This window comes from Lynx canadensis, chromosome C2 (assembly GCF_007474595.2).
Source record: "Lynx canadensis isolate LIC74 chromosome C2, mLynCan4.pri.v2, whole genome shotgun sequence".
Taxonomy (NCBI): domain Eukaryota; kingdom Metazoa; phylum Chordata; class Mammalia; order Carnivora; family Felidae; genus Lynx; species Lynx canadensis.
The window spans coordinates 97112791-97126180 of NC_044311.2; the positions used below are offsets into that span (position 1 = coordinate 97112791).

The following is a 13390-nucleotide window of genomic DNA, read 5'->3' on the forward strand; positions in this document are numbered from 1 at the left end:
AATAAATGATCTGAGTGATGATTTTCTCCATTCTCACAAGGATGGTATGTAACTTGTGTCAGTCCAGATGCACAGGAAAGAGGTTAATTCATTATGTACAATCATGGGTCTTAGGGCTTGGTTGTCTTTTAGATGGTTGGCTGAAAAAGGCTGGCAGAAGAAGGAAAGGACAGATGTGAAGGATACTGCAAATAGAATTTGGTAACTGATATTATGGCCTTTGTGAGGGAAAGAAGAATATTCCCATGTTATGAGCTGGGAAATTGGGAATGTTCTGGTATCACTAAAAGATATAGTAAAGGAGTTGGAGTTCTAATCTAGGGAGGAGATAATTAGTTTAACACGGGACTTTCTGAGGTACTAACAAAAAATAAAAGGAAAAAAATATTTTTAGTACCTGGAAATCTTGGATTATGGGAAAATTAAATTTTCTTTCGGTTTACCTATAGTTCTTACAGTTTGGATCTTTACGGATGGATTTTTACAGTATACCCAAATTCAGTCAAAGTAACAATATTGATAAAATATATTTAATAAAATAAACTTTGGTTTGTACCTGGGTCAGATTCCAATGTTGCTAGAATGGTAATGCAGAATTGTAGAGGCCTGCAGAAAAACGCTTAAGTATTGAAAGATATAGTCTTACATAAAATGGGACAATATGTGTGATGACAAAATTGCATTTCTTTTTTAAGCCAAGGATTGATAACTTCTTCACACTTAAGTGAGGATAAATTTGGTCCTGAGGATGCTTGAGTATACTTAAAGTATACTAGGGCCCAAACTTCTTAGATTCTTTTCTGAATACACATATTCTTGGGCTTATTATGGGCTTACTGCATCTTTCAGCTGATGTTCAGAAGTGAAGTCAGAGCCATCTGTGGTCATTAAAGTTCCCATGACAGTTTTTACTAGAAGGTTATGGCCCAATTCCAAACTGAGTAATTCTATTTTACAACTCCTCCTCCCTTTTCATTTATAGTCATCTTCATTTCCTCTTCTATACTGGTTTCACCCCAGAGGTGTAAGGTGTGAAGTTCAAAATGGAAGAAAGAATATGCAAGAAACTAGGTCTTCATGTTTTCCATACAGCTCTCAGTATTGAACACAAATCTGGCTGAGTTATCAAAAGCTACCACCCTGTGTCTTTCTCTTTCTTTCTTTCTTTCTTTCTTTCATTTGAGAGAGAGAGAGTGCAAGCTGGGGGTGGGGGGTGGCGGCAGAAGGAGGGAGAGAGAATCTTAAACAGGCTCCACACTCAGTGCAGAGCCCAATAAGGGGCTCCATCCCACAATCATGGATCAAGACCTGAGTCAAAATCAAGAGTCTGATGTTCAACCAACTGAGCCACCCAGGCACCCCCACCCTGTATCTTTCAATCAAAAGCAATCAAAGTGTAGAGGAACATTGAATTTATATTAGCATTAAAGACTTATTCAAATGAATACTAAATACCAACCTGATTTCTCCAGAGTAGCTTTCTCAGGTGATCAGAGTAAACAAGTCCTTGAGATTCAAGAGTTAATGAAAGATTGCAAAAGGTACTCTTCAGAAAAAAAAAAAAAAAAAGTTTGAATATATCAAAACCCCAGGTCAGATCTGACTAAAGAAAAAGCCAACATTTTTTAAGTGAGATAATATAATTTTCTCCTTCCTTTTGAAAATCTCTGAAGTTCTTAGAAATATTAGTCAGATAAAACTTTGGAAGAAAAATTCTCCAAATGCCTAGAAATGGGGTAAGTTTACAATGGACTACTTAGAAAGTCTCACTACTGCTTTACATCTCTCAAATAAAATAATACCTTTTTAAACATGATTTGAAGAGAAAGAATTTGCAAGTGCAATGTCCACCAAATAATACCTAATACCTATTTCCCTTCCCCCTTGAGAATCCTGTATGTAAGAGTCTGGATAGCCAAACTGAGCTGTCTCAATACATGTACCTAGACATTTAACTACAAGTTAATCATTAAGAAACTGAGAATAAGAAACTGAGAATTTTCTTTTTAAAGAAATTCTGTTTTGACTGGTGGGGTGGGGAGGTAAAGAAATAATGGAGACAATTGCCTATACTGGAGTTTGAATGGAATTGTGGAATGCATCTTTGCAATAGCTGTTAAGGATCCAACTTGGTGATTAGGAGGAGATTTGTACTTCTCAGTTTATACTCCAAGCAGGTAAATTGGTTTCTGAACCAAAGAAAAGTAACAGTAGGAAGGAGGATTTGAATTCTAATAGCTCCTACTCTAGCTAGTTCCTAGGCTAGTTGTGCCAAGAGATTCTGAAGCCCTTTATTTATTTATTTATTTATTTATTTATTTATTTATTTATTTTAATTTTTTAAAAATGTTTATTTATTTTGAGAGAGAGAGGCAGAGCATGGGCAGAGGAGGGGCAGAGAGAGAGGGAGACACAGAATCTGAAGCAGGCTCCAGGCTCTGAGTCATCAGCACAGAGCCTGACACGGGGCTTGAACCCATGAGCAAGATCTGACTTGAGCCAAAGTCAGACTCTCAACCGACTGAGCCACCCAGGCACCACTGAAGCCCTTTAGATTTAGATTCTGAAGCAGTCAATTTTTGCTTAACCTTTGGAGATCACTTTATTTATTTATTTATTTATTTTGCCTCATCTAGTTCTTTTATATAGTCATTAATGGGAAGATATTAGGGTCTTTCAAATATTCATTTAAAAATAACATTTTCTGAATAGTTATTGGAACTGGGTTTATAAATAATGGATGTAAGGCTAATTACCAAAATTCTACATTTAGAGCAAACTGGTGCATATGGAGACAACAGCTCAATATTTTAGAAAGTGCCAATTTGCTAAAAATAGATAAATATGATGATTATTGCTGGAATTTATTCAAGGACATTCAAAATGAGATGACTAATATCAAGGGGTAGCATTTCCCTGATACAAATCCAAGGGAGATGTTTTACACCCATTATTGCCCAATCCTTTCATAGAAATAAATCCCAGAAACTAAAAAAGAAAAATTAGAGCAAAGCCAGCCCAGGTCAAATTAGCAAGAATATATGATAGCTGGCATTCCTCTTAGACAGGTAGTACCTGCCAGAGTTCAGCTCCTGGAAGACCTTGGAAACCTGGTACTTATCAACTCCAGGTGTGGAGATTTGCCTTAACTTTTATTTTTTTTATGTATAAAAACTCATAGGATCAGTTATCTGTGTGGTTGCTGCTTCCTTTTTGAATCATCAGTGATGACAACCCTACCAAAAATAGGAATATGCAATACAAGACAACTTGAAAGCAACCAATGGGGAAAATTAGTGATCCACCACATTTGAGATAAGTCTCTCCTGATCTGGGTAGCTACCCTATTATATATATATATATATATATATATATATATATATATATATATCTTTCTCAGCCAATTTATTCTCTTACTAGATTCACAGGTGTGGGCTTCCACAAATTGTGTCTAAACCGTGTGACTTGGCCCTTCCTTCAGTCAGAGATAAGTGGTCTATTGGTAACTAGTTGATCCAAGAAGGATCCATCATATTCATTCATTCTCAGTCTTTCTCTGTTGTGAGTATGAAAAGATGATATATATACACATACATGTATACATGTATATTTATCTCTCATTTAGAATTTTGAATTGTGAGATAGTTAAGGTTATTAGTAACTGAGTCTTTTAAATGCAGGGCTCCAGAAGTAAAGTCTATGAATTTCTGCTCTTGAGATTACCAGATCTAATCTAGTTTCCATAAGCTTGGCTATTCAACTTCTTAATTTTGTGTGATAGCTAGTTTCCCTTCCATAGATCCTTTTCATAGACACTTAAAGTTGATTTCTATTACCTGTAACCCATCAAAGTATACATAAATAATAGAAGTGTGTGTGTGTGTGTAAAGAGAAAGACAGAGAGACTAAGAGATAGAGACAAGAGAGAGACAGTAGCTAGCATGAAGGATTAAGGGGTGATACTGACCATTAATAAACTAGAAACATCATCAAAGAAATAACTGTTTCCCTCTCTACACCAACTTATTTCAAAATTAATAGTTAATATGGCTTTCTATTAAACTCTATATGAGACCAACATATAAAAGATTTTCCAAAATATGCACATTTTTTTCTACATTAGACTTCTAGTCCTGGACAAACTTATTCAATTATTACACTTTAAAATATTTTCAAATATATCCATATATTAAGAAATCAAATTCTTGGGGCGCCTGGGTGGCGCAGTCGGTTAAGCGTCCGACTTCAGCCAGGTCACGATCTCGCGGTCCGTGAGTTCGAGCCCAGCGTCGGGCTCTGGGCTGATGGCTCAGAGCCTGGAGCCTGTTTCCGATTCTGTGTCTCCCTCTCTCTCTGCCCCTCCCCCGTTCATGCTCTGTCTCTCTCTGTCCCAAAAATAAATAAACGTTGAAAAAAAAAATTAAAAAAAAAAAAAAAGAAATCAAATTCTTTGGGTTATAAAGTTCAATTGCTTATATGAGAATTGATAAATTTATTTTATTAAGTTGGTAACTTATATCAGTCAATCAGGGACACAGGAAAACAGAAATGTCCTTTGTAGAGATCCTGAGAGTTTAAAAGATAATACATGGCATTAGAGTTGGGTTGGAAAAGGTTCAGGATGGCATATCACTTCTTCTGATCACAGTTAATAACTGATGCAATGAGGAATCTTGAAGCTGTATGAAAATGGTGCTCAGGGGATAATCTTTGAACCGTGCTTCCCCAAGTCAGGCTTCATCCCCATTTTCAGTCTCCCAACCAACCTCATATGCCTATTCTTCTGTCTGACTGGGCCCTCATGTGATGGATGTGAGCACAGCATGCCTTATCTTAGTGCTGAGAACCCAGTTTAGAAGTGAGGTGGGGGTGGGGTTGGGGATGAGGGAGAAGGAGCCAGCTTAGCAAATGGAGAAGAGAAGAAACCCAAATGTGAAGGAAAGACTAAAACAGGAAAAAATAAAAAGAAAAATAGTGGATATTTCTAAATGCATTTGAACTGATCCTTCGGGTTTCATGACAATTTGAACATTGGCTTATTTAAATTCTGTCACTGAAGTTGTTGAAGGAAATGATAACGATATACTATGCTTCCATCCATTAGCATGGTTAATATTTACTCTGGAGAATAAGAGAGGAGGGGTGGGAATGGCAGATAAATATATAGACACATTCCGTACAGAGAGCAAGGGTACCTCTTTGCAGAGAACCATGAATACTGTGGGTTTCAGTATGTGGAATTCCTCAATTGATAATGCCTTCCACTTGACAAACACATTGTTCGCAAAACACTTTTATTTTTATCACTTTATTTTGAGCCTCACACCAACCTAGTAAAAAACGCAAGGCAGGATTTGGGAGTGTTCTTTTTATGTGCCCACTACATAGATGGATAAACTGAGGCTCAGAAATATTAAGTTACTTACCCAAGGTCACACGACAAGCAATTGGCAGAGCCAGGTCTAGAACCCAGGGGAAGGGTTTATTTCACTACAAAGACATGAAACAGGACATTAAACAAAGAACATCTAAGAGAATAAGATCTGTAAATAATTAAGGACAGGAAATCTGGAGGGTCACACTCCCATACTATAACCTGAGTTCACTGCAAGTGAGCCACTCTGATCTAAGCAGACAGGAAAGGGAATTGTAACTTTGACCACAACCACCTTGTAAGGAGGACCAATAGAATTGAGTGTGCATTTACACAAAGCCAGCTCTGAAGAAGTCCACAGAATGGTCTTCTGTTCCAAAACATCTCCCCTAATGACCCATTATGGTATCTCTCCCTTCCTACTTTTATCAATGAATATTATTTATTGAGAAGCTACTATGTGCTAGACAAAGCTTAAAATATCTGTTTTGTCTAAAACACCTATTTGGAAAGCTGGAAAGAACACTTTTTCTTGAAGTTCTCTTTTCATAGCTTCACACATCAAACACTAGCCTGGGCCAATGTCGCTTAATCAGAAAACTCCACCCGGACCTGAAGAGGAAGAACAAAAGAAAAACTCAAAGAAAGAGATTGAAAGAGATTGCAAGCAATGAGCAAGATATGGAATAAAGGTGTGGAGATTAGAAAATATTACCTAGCTTTAGGAGCTGAAGACCCACATCACCTATAAATCATTTTATCTTATTGCTCTTCTGAAGGCCATGCCAATTCAGTCAGAGAAAATACACTACATAGAGTCTGGCCAAGATCATGTTCATAGAAAGCTGTGGTTGCAGTTTGCCCTATGGGAGCCACAATAGGCCGACTTCAGAATCCAAATCCCTTCAGTCTATTCAAATGTAAGACAAAGTTGATCTGATTCTCATTCACGTAACAGACATTTGAGGAGCTACTTACCATTTAACCCCCCTTTACCTCCATGAAAGATTTCCCTTTGTGGAACAGTATTCTGTGGATACTTCAGTGGGAAGGAAAGAAACCCAAAAGAAGACAAAATTGATTCTTGAACACAGGCCCCCCCCTGAGCACAGGCCAACACTACATGTACTTTTGGAAGTTTGTGTATCAATGAAATAAATCAACTAAGTAATCAAGAGATTGAGTCAACATGTGTAAGTAAGCACTGTGGGGTCCTAAAGGAAGGATACTTGAAGATCCAAGATTGGTAACCATATGTCTAACCTGGCACTATGCTAACCTCAGAGGGTGGACTAGTTTGCTGGGCTGGTGGTGGAAAAGGAGACCGAAGGGAAGTTTTCAAATAGTAACAGTTATAGTAGTTTGGAGAATTGCAATATAAATGGGCTCATTTTGTGCCTGCTTTCATTAAAAACTGATGGTTGTGCTACGTATAGGTTAATACTAAGAATCAGTGATGATTAGCTTCACCTTAAAATTGGATGCCAATAGATTAAACAAAAATCTACTAGTGGTTCCATCCATTTAGATATGCCACAATTTATGGAAAGTTTGTAAGCCTGGTTTTGTATTAATTTAGGAAACATACAATGCACTGATAAAACCAGTTACTGTATGTGTCAAACATTGTGATAGGCCTGGAAGTAGAGAAAGAATTAAGACTCCACCCAAGCAGCTCACAGTAGAGATGACAGTTTGGGAAAAAAAAAAAAACAAACAAATGCTATGTAGTAAAACAGGTGATATGATTGTGATGTTATAAAATATAGCATAGTCACAAATAAAGTGGAACTTAGGAAGGTCAAGAATGGCTTCAAAGAGCTAACTCTGACAGAGGAAATGTGAATTTTCCAGGCAGGGAGAAAGTGTCATGTCAGTATGTGCAAAGGCACCAAGGCCTGAAATGCTGACGTGGTGTCATAAGGTGTGAGCAGGTATTTGAGGATGTCATTGGAAAGGTAGGCAAGATGGGGGCGCCTGGGTGGCTCAGTCGGTTGAACGTCCGACTTTGGCTCAGGTCATGATCTCACGGTCTGTGAGTTCGAGCCTCGCGTTGGGCTCTGTGCTGACAGCTCAGAGCCTGGAGCCTGCTTCAGATTCTGTGTCTCCCTCTTTCTCTGCCCCTCCCCCGCTCATGCTCTGTCTCTCTCTCTGTCAAAAATAAATAAACATTAAAAAAAATTTTTTTAAATAAAAAAAAAAAGAAAGGTAGGCAAGACTAGATCATGTCATCCATGTTGAGGACTTTATATTTTAGTTTACAGTTAACAAGGGACTACTGGTGTATTTCAACAAGGAAAATAAAATGACCAGATTTGCATTAAAGATTAAGTGTGGTGTTCTATGCAAGAAGAATTGGAGGAGACCAAGAGGGAGATAGGAAGTCTATGCAAGAAGCTATTGCCTTGGTCCAGATGAGAGGTAATGAAAGTCAGAACCAGGTTATTTGTGGTGGAGTTGAAAAGCAGAGGATGGATTCAGAAGCTTTTTACCTAGAATCAAAAAATTTATTATCTGGATGTGAGGATTGATTGAATGGACTGCCTCCAAGATTTCTCCCAGGTTCCTAGAACTCAGAAGCTGAATAGAAGGTATTATAGCATAAAAGTAGGAATCTACAGGAAGACTAAGTGGTACAACATAGAAGATACTGAGACTGGTTCTGTACATTATTGCGGGTGTCTGGAAATACCTAGACCTAGTGATATCCATGGATTAGGTGCTGAGGAAAGATATCTATAGTCTACAGATTTGGAAATCACCCAGTGGTTAAAACTCCCAACATGGATGACATCACCTAATGTGTCAATGGATGTGTCAATTAGTGTGTCGGTGGATGCCATCTACTGGATCAAGATCATTAACCAGAAGATAATTGATATTTGGGGGGAAGAGAGTGAAAAAGCCAGCAAGAAGACTGAGAAAAGCTTATCTGAGAGGGAGGAGAGCCAGGGTAGCTGCCAGGGGAGACAAGTGAGGAATTTCAGGAAGAGGAAGGGACCACAATACAAAATACCAAAGAGATATCAAGTAAGATGGAAACTGAAGAGTCACTTTTTGTGGTGTCTTTTTCAGAATATGAAAACAGAAGCTATATTAAAGTAAATGGAATAAGAAATGAGGGGTGATGAAGAAGAGGAATCACCCATGACCAGAAGGAACTGTTCGCTAACAATAGGCACACAACAATCCTGACAAACTGGCAATTCCAAGCCAAGAGTCAACATCACAAAACTTGGAGAGAAAATTTTCTCACTTTTGTATTGATTTTGTCTTCACGTGAGTTTGGTTTAATCCCTACAGATACTCTTTAGGGTCAGGAAGTCGGGTTTTTGTTAGTTTGGTTTTATTTTTTATTTTTTAGACTCCATCTCATAGGAAGAAACTGAAGCTCAAGATTATGTGATTCATTCAAGATCACAGAATCATTAATTGGCATACACTGAGGACTCTCAGCACAGTGCTCTTCCCAACACCTCAGAGAATGTTAAGCAGACTTCAATACAATTTTGCGGAGGCAACCTGACCACACTTCAAAAGGGAGAGCTGCCCATAATCACTTTTTTTGCTGGACAACAGACACGTTTGGCTGCCTGAATGCTTCTATGGTAGCTAATAAGGAAGTGAATAATTAAATGCTGTATCTTCTCTTGAGATGACCTGCTACGTGCATCATTTGAAATGTTCCTTTAATATTAGAGGAAGATTTTAGACTTATCTTACTCTGTCAATGAGAACAAGGGAACATTTGGTTAATATATATATATGCTCTACTGTTGACTGATAGAACACCCCCCCCCTTCTTTATGAAACCAGGTAAAACTGAAGTCTGTGGATTAATCAGCCCCAGGCACAACACTGACAATTTCACCATGACGGAGGCAAAGGGAGACCCTAAGCCACTCTCCCTCTCTGAACAGGAGCTCTGCCTTTTCGAATAAAACATGAAAGGAGGTTTCTGTAGTTTTGCCAACTCAGCAAGAGAGAAAATTAACCCTACATTTTCTTATCCCAATTGCCTCCGCATGGGTGTGGAGGGGGGACCTGAGTTGCAGGCTTACAGCCTAAGGGCACAGGGCTCATTGTGAATGCACCCTGGCATGGGCTAGAAGGAATTAGAGTCACCAGATATGAACTCATTTCTAGATTTACCATGAATTTTCTAAGGTTCCCTGCAAGTCCAGATAATTTGGCAGGAAAAAAAAAATGTCCTTAAATGATTGCTTCTTCTGTTTAAATTTGGATATGTGTGATAGAAATCACCATTAAAAAAAAAAAACCAGTTTCAATTATATTAAGTAGAATGCCTCCATTTAATTAATTCACTTAGTCCCTGGGTGACACTGGGTGTGGCTCAGTGAGATTTAGGAGGAATCCAATTTATCACTAGGAGGAAGCGTCTGCACCAAGCGGCAAGGCGGCATCCTTCCACACCTTTCCAGCACTGCAAGGGAAAGGCGCAGTGAGGCTGGAATTCCAAACCACAGCTCACACTCTCTCAGATAAGATTTATTTGTTTTACGAGGAAAAAAGCAGATGTTGGTGGGGTTGAGAGGTGGGGGCCGGGGGTGGGGCTACTTGCTTGCCCCGGTATTCTTTACACTTAGATTGCAATTTAAAATCCTTATTTTTAAACAAAGGAAACACCTCAGTTCTCTGGCTTTGTGGACTCAGATCCCGTCTTGCAAGTTTTTCATCATCTGCAACATGCGTGGTAATTCAGCTATTTAAAGTTAGCCCCAAGATATTTGAAAATCACAAACCAATACAATCTCCGGGATTCTTTTATTTTATTCCTCCTCTGTCCACTCCTTTACCATCCTCTCATTGTCGCCCCATTCCCATTCTCTTCCTGCTCTAATATTCCAGAGTGGTAATTAATGGCTAATAAAGATCATTTACGCTTTCCTCTCACCCACTGGCCATGTATTACAACTCAGAAATCCAAGATTGCTTCTTTATGCGGCTCAAGTGGAAGAGGAAGGAAGTGCAATCCCTCCACCCCCTCCCACGTTTCTGCTGGATTTCATGGGTGTGGCAGAGTTTAGACCTTTGCAGGTTTTTGCCCTTGTTTTATTCCCTGTTAAGAACGAGGATGATGAATAGATGGCAGAAGGATAAACACAATCGGGTTCTGCCTTGAATGATATAGGATCATTTCACGCACAAGCAGGAAACCTGTGTGAGACTTAAGTACTCACGCTATATAAATGCCAGTCAGTGTAGTATGGAGCCCACGCCCTGAATACACCATTTCCTTCTGTCTGATTTAATGGTACCCTAAATACTGACTTACGTGAATGATACACAACAGTACTCAAGAGGGCACATGACCATTTCACACAGAAGTACACATGTATGAAATGCATGGGTAAATACAATATCTATACCTTTCATTTTCTCTCTCGAATATGAATTATGCTAAGACACATGCGGGCATGTGGAATCGATACAGAGTACATGCATGACTGTTGTACATGGAGTATGCGGATGCTACACGCATTTACATGCGAATTTCTACAACTCCCTAAACACACAATTTCAGCTTTATCACTCTGCACATCCCAGTGAATGCTTGGGGCTGTTAGTGAGATAGAACCCAAGTAAAGGCAGCTGTCCCCTTTTTGGGAAGGGAAGTCTTTTAGCTTCAATTCCCTTTCTAAAATTATACTTGGTTTCCTTTGTTGAAGGGGGTGTGTGTATACTTGTATGTGTATACATACGGTGGCAAAAAGTTATAAACCGGTACATTTTTCTATCTGAAATTAAAGCTTTTCTAATGAATAGCATTGGCTTCCTTAGGGCTCCGCCTTCCTAAATTTTATTTCCTCAGCTCACCAGTGGGGTAACCTCAGAACCTTTCCTTGACAGTGTGCTTAACCCAGCCACCTGTATCTATTGCATTTATGTATTAGAATGAAGGAAGACAAGGAAAGGAAATGTCCTGGTTTGAAAAATGAGCCAATGGAGGCATCAATCTCTGGAACCACAGAACATTTTAGGAAAGTGGTGCATGTAAGACTCTCATGCTCTTCTTCAAACACTCCTATAGGATCCACACACAAAACCCCCGGGGTACCTGCTTTATTTATTTATTTATTTATTTATTTATTTATTTATTTAACTTATTTTCCCCATGCCTCTCCACCCTCTGCACCCACTGATCTGCTCTTCTGCTTCTGTTTCCCTTCCCCTCCCTCTTCCTTCTCCATCCTTATCACCCCCCACCCCTCCTTCCAGGGCGATGGCTAAATGTGCAAAGCTGGCAGGCTGTTTCGTCTCCACTCCCCTCCACCCCCTTCGGATTCAGCGAGTGTATTACAAATTGCCCAATACCCAATACCTGTACAGGAATAATGCCCAAATCCTATCTCTTGCACCCCACCCCTAAGGCAATCAACCTGCAAAGGGCTTTTTTGACCCAGACGGCCTCCCTTCCCACGAGTATGCACACACACGCGCGCACACACACTTCCCCACACCTCACACCCATTTTTTTTTTTCTCTTTCACCTTCGCCAAAATCACTCAAACACATTCCAATAAATGTTTGAAAGCTTCATTTGAAGAATGCCAGGGCACTGCCGGTTGCTGCAGAATACTGAACTCGTCATTCCTCCCCACCTTCAGCCCAATCAAGTTTCTAAAATGTCTTTCAAGAAATAAGTGAGCAATTTGCCATAGAAGAGAAACCTGGGTAGTGGGGGAGGGAACGAGGGGACTCGGATTCTTGCTAATCCCGTCTGTGTCCCTCTTCCTGATGAAAATGAGTCACCATGCTTATTATCCAAAATGTGAGCCCGTCTCCGGTCACTGACAACCCCAGGAAAGATGCAAGGGAAGGGAGAAGGGAAAAGACCTGATTTCCAACAGGTAATACTCGGCTCGTCTTTCCCATCCCACCGCAGCCCAAAGCTCCTAGGGGCGTGGTCCACCCTCTCCTCCGACCAGCTGGTGCACAATCGGCTACCGATCTTGGGGAGGGGATTTTCCCCTTCCACACGGCCAATTTCCCTCACAGCCCCAGTCGTCTTTAGCTTCTCTCAAAAAAAAAAAAAAAAAAAAAAAAAAAAAAAAAATCTCAAACCACAGTTTCATTCATTCATTGAAAAATAAATAAATAAATCCTTCCCATGTTTTTCCATTAATACCTGCGCCCATTTGAAGCTCCTGCATGGACGAAATAAGGCTTCTTCCGCAGCACATGTGAGAAAATTGTACGACAGAACAAGCAACACTTATTACTGAATATTATTCCTTCACCCCGCTTTTTTTGCAAATAATTTAAAGGACTGCCTCCCCATCTTGTAGGTAGAGTCCACATCTTCTCCCCACACCCCTCTCTATATCCACACCCGCAAAACCAGAGACCTAAAACGCTGAACATTCACTAACAGCCCCCAAAATCTTATTTCTAGCCAAACAGGCATCTTTTTTCCTAACCTCATCCTAATTAGTAGCAGCGTTCCCAGACCAGAGCATGAAAGACAGACTGGAATAAAAGCTGGGATGCAACCATCAGTTACCATATGCTAAGGAAACGCGGGCACCATGGCCAGAGCACAAGCAGTTAAAATATTTTTTCCCCCTGCTTTTACAGGGAAATATTGCAGTCTGGTAATTTCACAACAGCAAGAAGTAAAAATCTTTAGCTCTACCTGTTTGGTTCTTCTCATACAGCACAGCATGGTTGTATCGTCCCTTGCCTTCTTCCTGCCTTCTCTCCTTCCTCCTCTCTCTTTCTTATTCCCCCCCTCTCCACCTCTTTTCTGCTCGCTTGCTCACTCGCTCTCTCGCGCTAGCGCGCTCTCCCTCTCCCTCCCTCCCTCCCTCCCTCTCTCTCTCTCCCTCACACACACCAGGGCAGTTAGCAGCAACTGTAAGGTCCACAGCTACTGCTCAACGCACAGGCTCGCTCGCTCTCTCTCCCTCTCCCTCGCCGGCTCTCTCCTCTGCTCTCTCTTCCCCTCTTTTCTCCCCTTTCCCCCGTCTATCTGTCTTTTTCTTCCCTTTCTCT

At 40.1% G+C, this 13390-nt stretch overlaps 1 protein-coding gene across 1 annotated transcript in view; it reads right to left on the bottom strand.

Annotated features, from left to right (window-relative positions):
• Positions 1-13147, bottom strand: part of GAP43 (growth associated protein 43) — a 102140-nt gene extending 88993 nt beyond the window's left edge. The window contains exon 1 of the mRNA XM_030330546.1: positions 13032-13147. Within this exon, the coding sequence (XP_030186406.1) occupies positions 13032-13061 (30 nt within the window). The 5' untranslated portion in view covers positions 13062-13147. The remainder of the gene's footprint in view (positions 1-13031) is intronic.
• Between the last annotated feature and the right edge of the window lie 243 nt (positions 13148-13390).